This window comes from Scomber scombrus, chromosome 19 (genome assembly GCF_963691925.1).
Source record: "Scomber scombrus chromosome 19, fScoSco1.1, whole genome shotgun sequence".
Classification (NCBI taxonomy): domain Eukaryota; kingdom Metazoa; phylum Chordata; class Actinopteri; order Scombriformes; family Scombridae; genus Scomber; species Scomber scombrus.
Window position 1 is genome coordinate 23,946,248 of NC_084988.1, and position 16,274 is coordinate 23,962,521.

Here is a 16,274-nt window from a genome sequence, read left to right on the forward strand (position 1 = left end):
GACTCTAACATGACTCACTTCTGTCAGATTTAAACGCGGGCTGTTGGGAAAAACATCAGACTGGTTTAAAGTCAGGTGAGTGGAAAAAAAAGTGTCTTAATACTGAGTGGCAAAGCTTACAGACAACATGCTTCATGTTTCTCCTTTTAAATGTTCAATCCTGCTTCAAAATTCCTCTTCCTGGCACTGGATTAATGGCAACCACAGTGTTATTCAGAATATAATAGTAAATGCCAATCAGCTGTGGCATGTGTGTTTTTTGGAAAATGATCAATACAGTAAAAAAGGAGGAGCCTTCATGAAATAGAATACAAACCTTTTAAAATATCAAAATCGCACATGTGCAGAACATATTGGAATAATGTATTTCCAGACCCGCGACACTCAAGTAAGCTCACCTCATGGTACGAAGGTCCCAGCCTCTTATGGCTGTGTCGTTGGCCGTGGCGAGCTGGCTGCAGTTGTGGTGGGGGCTCCACTTTCCGGAGGTGAACCTGAGCTGACCTTTGCCCTCCAGTGTGGCCGTGCTGGAGACCTGCAGAGGACGGCAGCAACACACCTCGTTACCATCTCTGAGCAGGCACATCAATTTCATGCAAATACCTGTGATCGTTTCAGCCAGTATGGAGCATTCAATCAGCATAATGAGGTATTATTAAAAGTCATTTTCTCTGCAGGCCACAACTCCAAACTACAATGTTCAGTATGAATCTGTAGTAATATTTTGGCGGTTACTGGCTAACTGCCTGCAGACTGACATCACACTGAAACATGGACATTCTTACTTATAACCACCAATCATCCCCTAAAATTCCATAGAGCTTTTCGGTCTGTTTTAGCTTGTCGTTTTGGTCTTCCGAGCCACATATTGTGCTCTAGTACACCCTCACCTTACCAGACTACCTAGAGACCATCAGGCTAATGATCAGACTGAAATGGCTTTTACTCCATGGGGCGTAGGGGGAGGGGGGTGTTGTTTTCTGCATGTGGACTTACAACAACCTGTACAGCTGTGTCAGTTTCATTCACCACTTCTGTCTCTATTTCACATACAGCTATGTAGGGAGATGAGGTCACCATTCTTAATCTTACCTACTAAATTGTGATTGGTTGAGAGTTTTTTTCCAGCTGGTGGAAACAGCCTTCAATAGGGACAAAACATGATTAAAGTGTTTGCTCAACAAATCTGAGATGTAGGCAGCGGCTCAAAGGTCTGGAAGGAAGATACATGAACAATATGGAGCATTTAGTGGCTCAACCTAAAGCTAATATTTAGCGTTTATAGTTCATTTTTCTCAGCGGTTGGTTAAGACCAAAACTAAATACTACACTAACATTGCTAATGACTACTAATGTTGCTCTGTCTGCTGGATGTGTAAATAAGCAATTGTTTGCTAAGTTGTTCGTCATATGAAGATGATAATATAGATGTATTATAAGAGCTGGATACCGGACCAAAAATGGAGCCCATTCAGTCCTATAAGAAATGCCAAAAAAATGTTTCTAGCTTCAAGGTTTACTTCTGTATCGTGCAGCCCACTGAATACGTGCAGTAGTGTTTCCCTCACTGGCCCCGCCCACAAATTCCAACTCGGCCCATACACTTTATATTGTGATGACATCACAGATTTTTAAAACCCCATTTTCTCAATACTATTTATAAAACCTTCATGGATCGAAAATTCATAATAGAAAGAGTCATAATTGACTTTGTCTGCAGTTCGAGGTGTCCTGTCAATAGTTTTACAAACATCTTCTAAACAATAGCTCCGTTTCCACTAAGGAAGTTCCTGGTCAAATTTAGAAGGCTGGACCTTTACAGGAATGTCCTCTCACTCGATCCTCTAGGCTGTTATGTCTCCATTGCAGAGTAGGACCCTTATAGGACCCACCGGACTCTGACCGTGACATCACCGAGGCGACGCCCGAAAGCATAACAAAGAAAACGACTACAAGGAGGTAAACATGGATGGAGCTGAGGTGGTTGCCGCATTTCTGGTTTGTGTGTTTGTGTACAATTTTTTACGGCGGTGTAGTCGCTTTCTACTGCTGTTTTTCTTCTGCTGGGTTTTAAAAATGCTGCTTATTTTGGTGCTTTCTGTTGACGCCACATCCCGCTTTGAGTATACCCAATCAGCATCGAGTAAACCTCAAGCCCCACCCAGGAGTTTTTCGGGGCGAACAGAGTAAATTCCCTGAGGCTGGGACTCATTTAGTCCCCATAAAAGTTGTGGGAGATTGTCCTTCAGGGGAAGTTCCTGCTATGGAGACACACGCTAACGGCCCTGGCCCCGTAAAATTACCCCGGGGCCACGGGTTGATTTTTAAGCTGCAATACCACGAGTGTCCACTGGGAAAAATCGGCGCCCTATCCAGCTCTTATAACACATCCATGGGTAATAATATGTCAGTATTGTGTTTTCAGCGTGTTACACTGCCTCCAAGTGGCCAACAATATCAGTAACTGCAGCCTTCAATAACATGTTAGGATGAAGAGTATTGAAAATGAAATGAATGAAATTAGATTCCATGTCTTAGCTTTAAATAGAGACTGAATGTTTTGACAGTGAAGGCATCTACTCATAATTTGTTCCCCTCTCTCTTGCCTGTAGCATGCTCCTACATATGGATTAGCGCGTTTTGTTCCCGTTTCAATGCCCACTGAAATGAGAACAACCACTCATACTGCTTGTGTGGTAACTGGGAAGTCTCAGCATGCACCTGTCTCCTCTGTGACCCGCTGCTCAGTCAGCACACTCTGCTGACCCCACCGTCTCTCCTCAGTCCCATGGCGAGGATCTATACGCCAGATCGCTCAGAGTTACTTATGGATCAACTGGCGAGTCGAACGCGAGCCCTCGGAGCTTTTAATGCTGATGAGTGTTGAAGGCTGAATCGAAGGAGCCTGCTCAGGCTGTTTGGAACTCATTTCAATTTATTGTAATATCTGAGGCTTGTCAGCAGAAAAAAACTGACAAAATGTCACTGGATCCAAACATTAGAGCAGTTTAGCTGAAAGGCAGTCAGGTTAAATTGCAACATTTAAGGCTTTTCGAGCAAGACGACATGCTTGTCATTGGATATTTATCAAACCTGCTACGTATATTTTTACAAGCTAACAATGAAGGTGAAATTAATAAACGTCAAAACACTTTAAGGACTTATTATATTATTAAAAAAGCATATCACTTCATCAGGCTCCTTTAAAAATGGAATCCAATTAATTCTGCGGGCTGGCTTTGGAAATGATTAAATTTCCCTTAAACTATGATGCATCTGACAATTGTAAAAAGCAGCATCATGCTGCTCCATTTTTCTCTGCCCTCTGACCATCTGTGGATTTTCATCCTCATCTTTCTCCTTCTCCCATTTCTCTCTCTCCCTCACTCTCTCTCTCGCTCGCTCTCCTCATCTCTGCTTGTTGGAGCAAGGATCATCGATCGCCCCGTCACCGCACAGCTCCCTGGTACACTCATTATTTCAGCTAGAGAGGACAGAGGGAGAGCGAGCATGAGAGAGTGACAGAGAGAGAGAAAGGGAGACAGGCTGACATAGCAGGAGGGAGGCAGGAAGACCGGGAAAGAAAAGCAGAAGGGATAAAAGAGAACAAAGAGATTGAAGAAAGATAAGAAAGAGAAGAAAAGGTGGCAGAGGAGGGAAGCTAAAAACTGGACATGGCATGAGAAGTACAGTTTTGTAGCATTCATATAAAATTAAAGACTTTTCCACAAATATTCCTGTAGAAATCAGACTGGCTCTATAACATAAAAACACTCGTGTCTAGGTTCATTAAAGTGTTGATTTACAAGATTTTTTGACGTCAAACTGGAGTTACAGAGCAAAACAGACATGCTGCTTCGTATTCCATTAAAAAGGCACGATGAAATGGCAGCGAGAGCATCTTTTACTGTGTGTTCCAACATAACACGAATGGAATTTTAAGATGGCCCGATTGCATAAAAAATCAATGGAAAAGACGCAATTAGGCGTGAATTTTTGCCTCCGGGGGGGCGGCGCACAGTGACGCAAAGTGTGTACATGTGAGTTGAAAATGTTCCAACCTTAAAATAAAAACGGCACATATACTGAGACTTTATGAATGTCCTCAAACGTACATACAGAGAGGAGAGGAAACATAAAAGAGAGTGTAGAGAAATAACTAAAGTGGATGTATATTTTTTAATCTGGTATGTAGGTCACTATGTGAAGAATGATGCTTACACTGGCCGCAATGTTGGAGTGGAAAAAATGTGACATATGAGAGGAGTTTGACCCTATTCAATTGAGTGAATAAATGACAGAGTTTACCTGCAAGAGACCTTTGGTAGCCAAGCAAATTGTTATAGTGCCACTTAGGGAGGTGTTCAGGCTGGATGTATGGGTCAACATAGTGCATGACATTTTGAACCACAGATCTGTTTATATAGTCGATCTGACTGATCAATAAATGTGTGATTAAACTTTGATTAATGTTTCAGAGAGCAGAGAGAGTGTATTTTTTAGCTTTTACACCACTCATTTATGGAGAAAAACATCTACAATCACATAATATCATGTCCTATTTTACCTAAGACATGAAAATATAACATAGCAATAATGATGTAAATGTATTTTTATAACTTTATGGAACTGTGGGGTTTATTGTATAACCATTAGAGCCATCAGTCTTCACTGCTACATCATAAAAACTACTATCTTATTAAAACTATTAACTATTCATTTCACTAAAACACATGTCAATAGTTATGGCTCAAATTTGACCCAGAACAATAATTTGTAGCACCTATACAAGAGTATAACATAACATCATTTCATTTTTTTGCATTCTGGGCCACTTTAGGAGGTTATCAAATTTCAAGGAAAAAAAACCATCATCATCATTTTGGGTATTTTTACAGCCATCAAATGTCAAAATGGGTAAAATTTCACCCGAACAGTATGCAGATGTTAACACATGTGCCACTGTTTGTTTCCTATTTCCAGTAAAACATAGTTTAATTGAACCATGACTGTGATCTTTCTCTCGTTTTTGAGCCTTAACCACAGAAAGAAAAACAGGAAATAGTTTAATTCCTTAGGTCATACATATCTTGGAAGCCACTGACAAACAGCATCAACCTGCTTTTCGGAGCATGAGATAAGAAGATGCTCACATAGATTTAGAAGGCTAAGAGAAAATAAACCTGTCACGATAACTACTTTTATTGGACGATATATTGTCTCAGAAATAATCGCGATAATCGATATTATTGTCATTTGAAGATCATTTTATACCACTGATATAATGATTATATAATAGCATAATAATACAAGGGGGGTATAGGGTGGGATTGGAGAGTGGGTGCTACACTTGTGATAATCACGCTATTGTAAGATAAGTTGATAACTTAATTATTGTGGCAATAATGAGAGATGTATTTGATTGGATAAATCTATGTATACAACCCTTTTTGGACATACACAAAGTATATAATTTAGTCTTTAATATTTTTCTAAAGTGGTGCAGGCATTTGATTTCCACTTGAAACAAGCTGTTAAACATATTCCAGTATCTTTCTGCAAAGTGTCTCATTTGCTGATATTTCTTTTTATAAAGTTCACCTGACAGAATAAAAAACACCAGTGATCAGAGGGAAGCCTGGAGTAGGACTCTTTCTTTCTCTGCGGATACGCCGGCGGTGTGACGGCAAAAGCCTGAAGCTTCGTGCATCCCAGCTTCCCAGCTTTATTAGTGCACTAACCAAATTAGGGGCCCTAACAAGGCAGTACACACAACACTGGGGGACGCATTCATTTAGGACGCAAGCGGCACTAATGCAAAGCTATCTGTCAAATCGCCATGCATTCATGCTTCCTCCAGACTCAGGAAGAGAGTGCATGTGTGTGTGTGTGTGTTTGTGTACGTGTATGTGTGTTTTGTGTACGTGTGTGTGAGCAGATGTGCCGGACAAGGTGTGTGGGTGTGCTGTGAGCCGGCGGAGATGTTCTCACTCAATTCCACCAGCGATTCTAATTGATGAGCCATGCATATGCACATGCAGACAGACACACACACACAAATCTTCAAACAATGCACATTGGTACGCTTATGCTCATGATCCTCTTTTATGTATGCATACACACACTCACTCAAACACACACACACATACACACACACACTAATCTAGGCCAGGTCCTTGAGATAGAGACACACACACATCCATGCTGCAGCTGGACACAGCTACAGATGAACACATCACCCAGACAGATAGAGGGAACGGGAGAGGGGGGAGAGAGAGAGAGAGAGAGAGAGAGAATAGAGTGGGATGGAAAGGAGGGAGGAGGGACGGAGGTAAGGAGATTAGCATTCTCATCAGCACTGGAGGAATTTGTCTCGGCTGCCAAGCTCTTTCTCCTCTTTTTTTTATTTTCTCCTCTTCGAACCCACTCTCTTTCCTCATCCGTATCTCCCTCTTTCTTTTTCCCAACGCTCCATCTTTTCCAATCACATGTCGCTCCTTCTTCCTCCGTCCACCGTCCTCCCTTTCTCATTACGCTACTGTTCTCCCCCTCTTACTTTCAACCTCTCCTCTTTCTCCCTCGGTGCAGGAGTTAATAGCTGTGTTGTCCAATGTCGGTGGACGCCTCTGGTCCTGCTCAACCTCGCGGAGGGGGGTCACGGTGCGAGACACACACACTCACGCACACACTTATCTCCTATTAGAATGTAAGGCCACGTTCCAGTCGAAACTGAAGGATGTGAGGTTTGTGTTTCATTGCCTCAAAATGTGCAAGAACTCAAAAGAAAGTGAATTTTAGAGGCAGTGCGGCTGCATATGTAGCAAAAGCAAAGATGTGACTCAGCATTAAATTGGCTATAGTTTTTTTTGCTCTAAATTTAACATCTAAATGAAACTTAGTGTAAGTTCAAGCAGGAAGATTATCTTATGTTACTCATTTGTTCTTGTTCTCTCTCTCTCACTCTCTCTCTCTTCTCCTACATCTTGTATCAGCTGATTAGAAGGATTGAATCATTTAGTAAAACCAATCAGATCTCGCCGCAATCTCTGCCAGCCAATCATATCTCAGCTGTCAATTTTCAAAATCTGCTCTCCTCTTTGTTGCTGTCAGCTGTCATTTTAATACTGTCTCTCCTCCATTCAGCTCCACTTTCATCACTTCAGCGCCGAGGTCTGAGCTCACCAGAAGTCCGCTTGTCTTCTCATCATCCAGATCTCAGCATGCTCTTCATCCATCACCACCAATAGTGCCCAGACTCCACATGGGGGTATCATACTCTACTCTACTCTACTCTACTCTACACACAGCTTCACTAACAGACTTCCAGGATGAAATTCCTACCTCCTAAAACCTCACTGTGAACCTGACACTTACATTATGTGTAAACATGTTTGTAAAATGTATGAATGTAGGTATGAATTATGAACATCTCTTTCAGGGAAACTTGAACATGCACAGTATAAAGCACAGGGGCAGCCCCAAGGATAAAGTCTCTGTGCATGTAATAATACATGGAATACATTTTAGCACAGTTGCAAAACTTTACAGGCAACCAACTTTATTTTGCCAACAGAGCTGGAAACTGTCAACCCAACAGAGAGGGAACAACACTAGCTGGAAGCTAATATTCATAAAGGCACAGTGGAGACAAAGTGGTTGTGAGGCCATGCAACATGAAGAATCATTCATGACTGCTCCTCGTCACCCTGGAACATGACAATCCTCTCTTCGATGCAATATTTAAAACGCCTCGTTTCTAACTGCCGGGTAAGCTAATTATGGTCGAGCTGCTGCTGTGGTGCCGACATGTCAAGCTGCTCCACCTGGTGGATGACTGCAATTATTACACTTCCTTATAAAAACTTGGGAAAAGTTACAGGCCCCTCCCCCACCACCACGTTAAGTGATGTGAATGTGAATGAAAAAAATAATCAATAATCAATTAATTGAGTGCACTCCCAGCTGACACACATTGACAGAGCGAGAGATTGAGAGAGAGCAGAGTGTGTGCATGCATTTAACTAAACTCTGAACGGTGATTTTTCAAACATTCAGATTAGTGAGACACACACACACACACACACGCACACGCACATCTCGTAAGTGTGTGACCTAGCTGCCCTTTATGTGAGTCCCTCAACGAGTGCATGAATTACTAATGACTCATCTATATTCTTCATCGCTCATGGCTTCTAATGGAACAACACACACACACAGACACACAGACACACACACACACAGACACACACACACACAGACACACACACACACACACACACACACACACACACACACACACACACACACACACACACACACAGATACTCTATTACTTCTTTCTCACACACATGTACACCTGACACACACCATTATCTTGAGTCTTTAAATACGTAATGGGCATTTTAATTGCAAAGCCGGTGGGTTGGAGACAGGGAATTTACAGTGAAGAGCCTCTTCACCTTGCATTAGGAAGGACATAACTACAAGCGAACTGACCAAAAGTACTTACACACACACACACACACACACACACAAGTTACATGGTGATCCATTTAGTTTTTAGTTTATTAAAAGCCATTACTGTGGATTTCTGCGGGGTAGGGATAAGACTAAGAGCTGAGCAGAAATGTCTTTTTCAATGTTTTTGCCTCTCTGACAGTAGTGTTCTTCCAAATTTGTGGCAACACTTGAGGGGGACTTTTTAAAAACATGTCCATATACAAACTCAGCTCTGGTAAGAAATGGTTCTCAGTTTGGGGAGGAAGAACTTGACCTTAACTCAACCTTGTCAGTTTATCAATTACACCCCGAAGATATGGAACACACTACCAATAGTTAATTGGAATAGAAAGCCAGCCATTTAAAAAAGAAAGCCTTTAACTAACTTTTCTATCAGTCATTTTCACACTGATGCACTGCTGACCTTTTTTTAAAATGTTGTATTTTACTTGATTTTATCTATTCTATGTTCTAGCTACTTTAATTTGACTATTTTACTATAATTACCATCTTTATTTTCCATCTTATATGACATTAATGTTTAAAAAAAAAAAAGTAACATGTTTTTATGTTCCTTTTACATCCTTTGAATGTGAAGCACTTGATTTGTGTAATCTATTTTGGTGTAAAGCACTTTGAGCTATATTTCTTGTATGAAAGGTGCAATCCAAATAAAGTTATGATTTTCATAATAATAATCATTAATAAACACATTTGACAAGAACTTGAGAGAGAACCATTATCGCTCAACAACAATTCACAAAAAACTCACTAATGCTGTTGTGTTTCAATGGGAGCAAATTTCTGTTGCCAGGCTCCATAATCTAGTGGCATCCTAGATGAGTGGAGGCTGTTACTGCATTTAAAGCCCTTTCTCCACTGGAACCAAACTGGAATCAAACTGGGAACTAAAAAACCCTTTAGTGCATGCCACCACACATGAAGAAACTAAAGATTAAGCGAAACCATCTGATGATGGATTAAGAAACAATGGCAGCGTTTGAAATGCAATTTCCAGACATGTGAAAACAAGAAAGGGTCGTACCATCTTCTGAATGTTTTATTGCTTTACAAAATTACGTTTATTTCTCTCCATCACTGGCTTCGTTCTCTAATTTACTCTCCATCTCACCCAATGTCCTAATATTGATACTAGAGGCACTCGAACACGTCCTTATCCTGTGAATGATTCTGTACACAAGTTGAAGCATTTGTCGGGTGTGTGTTTGACCGTTAACAACATGCCCTGCAAGTTCTCCTCCAGTAGTCCCTGAGCAGTTACAGAGCACTACCCTCAGAGCAGGAACTATTTTTGGCACCAGCATCTACCAAGGAACTAAACTGACTCTGATCAAAAAGCAGGTTTAATTCCTGAGTTCCTTAAAAGGTTCTCAGTCCCCTAGGAAGCACTAATAGTAGCAGAATCATGCCCGCGCTTTTACAGTGAGATATTCTAGTAACACATATGGGTGACTGTTCAACATCTACAAATGTATATGGACTCTCACATATACGCAGTACAGTTTCTGTACGCTGCATGTGAAACACAGTGTGTGACACTGCAGCAGCACTACTTCAGTGAACTGTGAAAACAAATACAGCAAGTTACTTCTCTCTTACTTATTAAACAAGACTATTACTATCACAGAGGAAGGGATTGACTACAATAATATTAAAGTAGCCAAAGCTTAGAAACCTGCCCAGATAATACTGTGTGTGTGTGTGTGTGTGTGTATGTGTATGTGTATGTGTATGCGTATGTGTATGTGTATGTGTGTGTGTTTGTGTGTGTGTGTGTGTGTGTGTGTGTGAGAGAGAGACAGAATGAATAGTGGACACTCTGCTGTTGTCGCAGAGAGAGGATGTGTGCGTCTGATAACACCAAGACGATATGGTGGTTATCAAATAATGAGTTAGCTATTGTGTGATATGGTGAGCGTGTGTCTGTGTATGGTGGTTTACAGTGTGTTTGTGTGTGTATATATGTGTGTTGTGTGGTTGTGTGTGTATATGTGTGTGTGTGTGTGTGTGTGTGTGGGTCTTACCGTGGCCTGTGTGGAGCTCTCCTGCAGGTCCCAGAGTAGTGCGTGGTTATCAGCCAATGAAATCACACGCTTGCCATCTCCCATGGGCTCCCACAGCACGCTGTAAATACACCAAGGTATACACAAAGTAACACACAAATACACACACACACACACACACGCACGCACGCACACACAAAACCACAGTCAATTAGAGTGTGTATGGTGGTCAAACATGTACACAGAAAGTTACATTGATATTACAAGGTTACACATTATAAAGGTATCGCATTGGAGTTATTTAGATGGAATAAAGCTGGTATTGGTATGTATTATGTTGGACTGATCATCCTTTTGGTGAATGAGAAAAAACATGTAAACCACAATATTTTCAATAGATCCCATGAAAAGACTAAAACCATCAGTGTGTTAGTCTGTATCTCCATACCTTCTGACTTCACTACTCTGCCTTTGGCACCCAGTCCCAAACCCATTGGTTCTTACTGAAGACGAAAATCTTTGAAAGCAAAAATGCTTAAAAACAGGACTTAATACTATGTTTATTAGGGACAATTTTCAGATGAAAATTAATTTAAATTCCATCAGTATAGTGTATGTGTAACTGACTTTTTAAAATTAACAGGACCTATCCTGTTTGTTTAACCTGTATTGAACAGACATGTAAAAACTGTTCATGTCTTTATGCTAAGATAGGCTACCTTTACCCTTACTAACACATCGGATACTGTTGACTTAATCTGTAAACAATCATTAATCTGAGGTTTAGGAGTAGTGACTATACACCGTTTTGTTGTTGTGTCTGTAACGTCAAAATCTGTGCCCAACCCCTGACCCCCTGAGTTTTCAATATTTCTCAGTTTCTTTCCCCATTCTTTAAAATTTCCAGTTTGCTAAATTTCAGACACCTTTTTATTGATACTTACAACAAACAGAATGCCTTTACATTTAGGGCTTCTATCAGGAGAAGCTGGAAGACGTTGTTGTGTGTGAGGTCGCCTTGAATAGCTTTAATCTGCACAAATTGGACTGCGGAAGCTAATCATTAAGGGCCTGAGGAAGTGACAATAGCACACAGCTGAGTTCTGCATGGTTAGCGCTGAATACTTATTGGCAAAATCCTGCACCCCAATTCTGTCAATCTAATGTTCAAACACAGCAGTGGGATACAGTTGCCTCACTGGTGTTAAAGAAGTGGTAGCTTTTACTGCATACTTAGCTTTGATTCCTCCCTGCATACTACTTTCTGCAGAGTATTGATTCCTCACTGCATGCTTCTCAGAGTTTTCATTCTCCACTGCGCTCTACTTAAAGTATGTATTCAGAGCCCGAGCCGCAGGGACCTAACCAGACCTGACACACTGGAGCCCTAACTGTTGCTTTATAATTCCCTTGGTGTTGATTGGATCACTTGTACACTTTTGTTGTTTGTTCTTCTTAGTTTGGAGAGGCTTATCAGACAAATAAAGGCAAAGACACAACCACATAGTGTAACAAAGAGGACACAACCCAAGTGAGAAAGCAGTGCTTTTAACTCTGAGTCCTGTCAACTTTAAAAGCAATATGTCAGTGCAGTCAGACGCCGGGCAATAAGCTAAACATAACCTTGGCCTGGAAGAGCTGCTATATGCTTGTTAAGGTTTTGATTCAGTGTGACTTTTCTGCTCGAGAGAAGAGAAAAAAAAAATCTGTGTCTAATCTGGGTTAAAGGATGTAAAATGTCACAGAGGTGCAGACGTGGTCTGGCTGAAGGTTTTGGGTGTCGGGAGTCTGTCACGGCTCTAAAGCTGCCGTCATTAGAGGTTTACAAAACGATGCCATTTATTTAAAGAGTTCATCAATTAGACAACACCATTTTCTTGGACTCATTTGTCAACTTGAAGCGGCAGCGACACTGTCAGCGTTTGAGAGAGAGCGTGTGTTATAGGGAGTGAGCGTGTTCGCCAGAGATAAAAGGAATGACAGAGGAAGGGAGGGAAGACAAAGTTAAAGTTTGCTTTTGGATTTAATCCCAGTTTCAAATATGCATAGTCCTATTAGAAAAGGTGGAGCGGAGAAAGAGAGAGAGGGAGGGGGGGGAGAAGTAGAGGAAGGGAGGGAGGGAGCGAGCGAGTGAGTGAGGGAATGTGGGAGGGAGGCAGGGGAGGAGGAGTAGAGGTGAGGAGCTTTGTTTATAAGGGCTGTAAATTCATGGCTGCTGAGAGACAGCTTTTACTGCCCTCCTGAGGAGCAGAAAGTCATGGGCTTGGGATGTACAGATACACAGGCACACACACACACACACACACACACACACACACTGCTTGTTGTCACTTAAGAGGACACTAAATTAACTTAAATTAATCGCCTGGAGATTTACTCTAACCTTAAAGATAGCTTCTTTATTTCCCATTTTAATACAATACTCACAAGCCATAGGCATGTGGAATGAGATATTAGAAAATGTAATAATCTCTCTGTTCAACTTAAATATGAGAGATCTCCTTTTGTGCTAAGATGCATTCAAGTTGATTGGATGGAGATTGAGAATGAGTTATGTTTACCATTTAGTCCAGAGGAGCAAGTGTCTCAACAAAGTAAAACAACAAATCCAATTCTTGTGCACTCTAAGGAAGTGTGGGCCAATGTACACAAAATGTATAAGTTGTCGCAATATGTACAGATATATGCTTTGTTGTGGTTTAATTCTGCCATACATATTGGTAAAAAGTCAGTGTACTGGAGGCAGTGGCGTTCAAGTGGTGTATGTAAAATGGACAATTCATGTCTTATGAGGAATTATCGAGTCAATTTAAATTCGAAGGCAAACAACATTTTTGGAAATACTTATACATCAGGGACTGTGTAAAATCTTGAATTGGTGATTGCTCAGAAAATGATATGTTGAAATACCTGAATGCGCCACAGGAACGCTGCAGGGCCTCACAATTTTATAGACTACCGAACTATTCAGTAAGTGGTGAGTCCTCTAATGTGAAATTGTTGTGGCAGAGAGACCTGAGAATAACCTTTACACAGGAGAAATGGTTGGGTGTACTAGCAGACTGTGGAAAGTATGTAAGGGAAGCAAGAGGGAAGTTCACACACTATAAGATCATCCATAGATATTATCATACCCCTGTGAGATTACATAGAATGAAATTGTTGAATGATAATATGTGTTGGAAGTGTAAAACAGAGGTAGGAACTTTTCTTCACTGTGTTTGGGAATGTACATTAGTGAGTCAATTTTGGATTAAAGTTGTGGACTTCCTGAGTAACTGGTCAGGTTCAGTGATCCCCCTGACTCCTGCCGTATGTTTATTAGGGGACAGATCACAAATACAGAATATATCAAAGAGAACCTTTTCTGTCATTATGGTGGGCTTGGTCACAGCCTCCAGTTATCTTAAGACACTGGAAAAATGCTGTATCTCCTAATCTGAAAGACTGGACTAATGCAATGGTGGAGACAGCATCTTATGAGTCTATGCTCCACAAACTGTCGGCTAACAAGGAGGATGGGTTGACCTCTTGGGATCTTTTTTGGACCTACACAAGGACTAATGAAAACTCAGCCTAAGAAATCAGAGACTGAATACAGCATAGCTTCTTTGTCCTTTTGTAGACTGGATTTCCCCCTTATATTTCTTACTTTGCTTTTCAAGTTTTATTTTTCCTCTGTGACATGTCATATGTTAATGCCAAGTTTCTGAAATGTATGACCAACCCTGTACTCATATATACTCTGCAATTAAAAATTCAATAAAAATTTAAATGAGAGAAAAAGAAAAAAAAAGATGCATTCAAGTTCAGCTGAAGCTAATATGCAGACAGATCAAGTGGATGTATTCAGCCTTACATATACATACACACAAATGCCAACCAATGTGAGGGAAATACTGTATGTAATTGGAATTTTTCTTTTCATATTCAGTAAAATAAACTTCACACTTATTTTTGTAGTGACCTTAGCCTATAAAATACATTCATTTAAATATGTCTTGCACATAAACCTGTAATAACTGATGTTTGGCCACTTGAGCTCTGTGGAAATAAGCTGTTAACTCATTGACATATGATCACCTTGTAACTTGTTATGGTAAACTCGTTAGCAAACAATATTCACTCTACTGTTAGCTCTGGTTTCGTCTCCAACAACTCCTGAGGGAAATATCTGGTTCTGAGCTTTTAAATATCCCCCTTCTAGTCACAATGTCAGCTGATGAGAGCGGTGAGAGTGAAACAAAATAGGACGCTTAAGGTGGTTAGGGTTAGGTTTCACATTACACACGGTCATTTGATCTATTGACAATATGAAAATGTTGATTAGAGCAGCTGTAAATCTAATCATGACATTCAAAACTAACTTTATATTTATTGATATTTGCCTGTCATGGCATCTTGCAACGTTATCTGACTCCTAATGATATAGCTGGCAGATCTGCATTGCACCTGCTCCGGCTAGTGTTAGTTTCACATACTGACAGGACAAGCTATACTGAATCCTGAAGATCCTAACTTGTGTTTTTAAGCTAACAGGATAAAAACAACACAATTATATTCTTGTGAAAATAACATAATGCGACCAGCTAATGCTAGATCATTTATCTAGAGAAAGACTTCTTCCTCTGTAGACATAGAAACATAGAGCAAATTAACCATATCATTTTTTGTAGTTTGACATGTCAAAATAAATGTGAATTAGCTAGAACTGAGTAAATTTTCCCCATCATTTCAGCCATCAAACTCACTGATTTATTTTACTCTTTTTAAGCTTGTTAAGACATTTTTAACAACTTATAAAGAGTTTGAACCTAATTAAAATAGCTCTAAGTATGTCATAAGTGTACTGCACTCTCTCAAATCATGCTTTCAGTTTTAAAGTTGAAAAAAATAATTTCCGCCCAAGTCTGGAATTAGTACTATCATCACGTGTAAGTGTAAATAATAACGATTTGAAAAAATCTGAATCTATCCTTTAAATGTAAATTCAACATATCTAACACCAACACTGAACTGTAACTTTAACTGGAAATTGAATCCTACGCTGCATTCCATTTACCTCCAAAGTTGGAGCTGGGAATCATGTCACACCCCAGTTTGAAGTGTTCCAGTTCAATTAGTCAGAAAACCAGTTCTAGCCAGGTTAGCCATTGATAGCAATACGATTTGATAAAAGTGCATTTCGCTGTATTTTGCTCATACTAACAGTGTAGCAACATGTCCACAGATAGAAGTTGGACAGTGCTGTTTGTACGACTGATTTAATGAGACACAAATAAGACAAAACTGCTAATAAACAGGATATGACTACAACTTCCACACTGTTGATACACGGGGCAGCTATCTTGGATTTTGAGATAGGGGCTAGTGAGGTTCTTCTTATCCTCCCGAGTCAGAAATCCGACATCGGGGGTCATTCCAGCATTCCGATTTCCGAGTACAAATGGAACACACCATTAGTACTAAGATTTAATGGTTTACCTTTTTAGTACCAGCTTCTTGTCCCTAAACGGAAGCTGAAATCCAATAATGTGAACATATTTATGTCCCCACAATGTGATTAAGAACAAGAACACACAAACACACACACACACACACACACAGCTTGGTGAGGTACCTCCAGTGCAGCTGACAGACCTTATAGATGAAGACTGCAGCATGTCTCTTTCTTACACAAACACACACACACACACACACACACACACACATTCCCAAACATCAGCACACCACAGGACCAATTAAAATATA

At 40.4% G+C, this 16,274-nt stretch overlaps 1 protein-coding gene across 1 annotated transcript in view; it reads right to left on the reverse strand.

The window, feature by feature from the left end:
• Positions 1 to 16,274, reverse strand: part of eipr1 (EARP complex and GARP complex interacting protein 1) — a 69,011-nt gene that overhangs the window by 24,768 nt on the left and 27,969 nt on the right. The window contains exons 5-6 of the mRNA XM_062439873.1: positions 10,545 to 10,644; positions 399 to 535 (exon numbers count right to left, since the gene is read on the reverse strand). Coding sequence (XP_062295857.1) covers positions 399 to 535; positions 10,545 to 10,644 — 237 coding nt within the window. The remainder of the gene's footprint in view (positions 1 to 398; positions 536 to 10,544; positions 10,645 to 16,274) is intronic.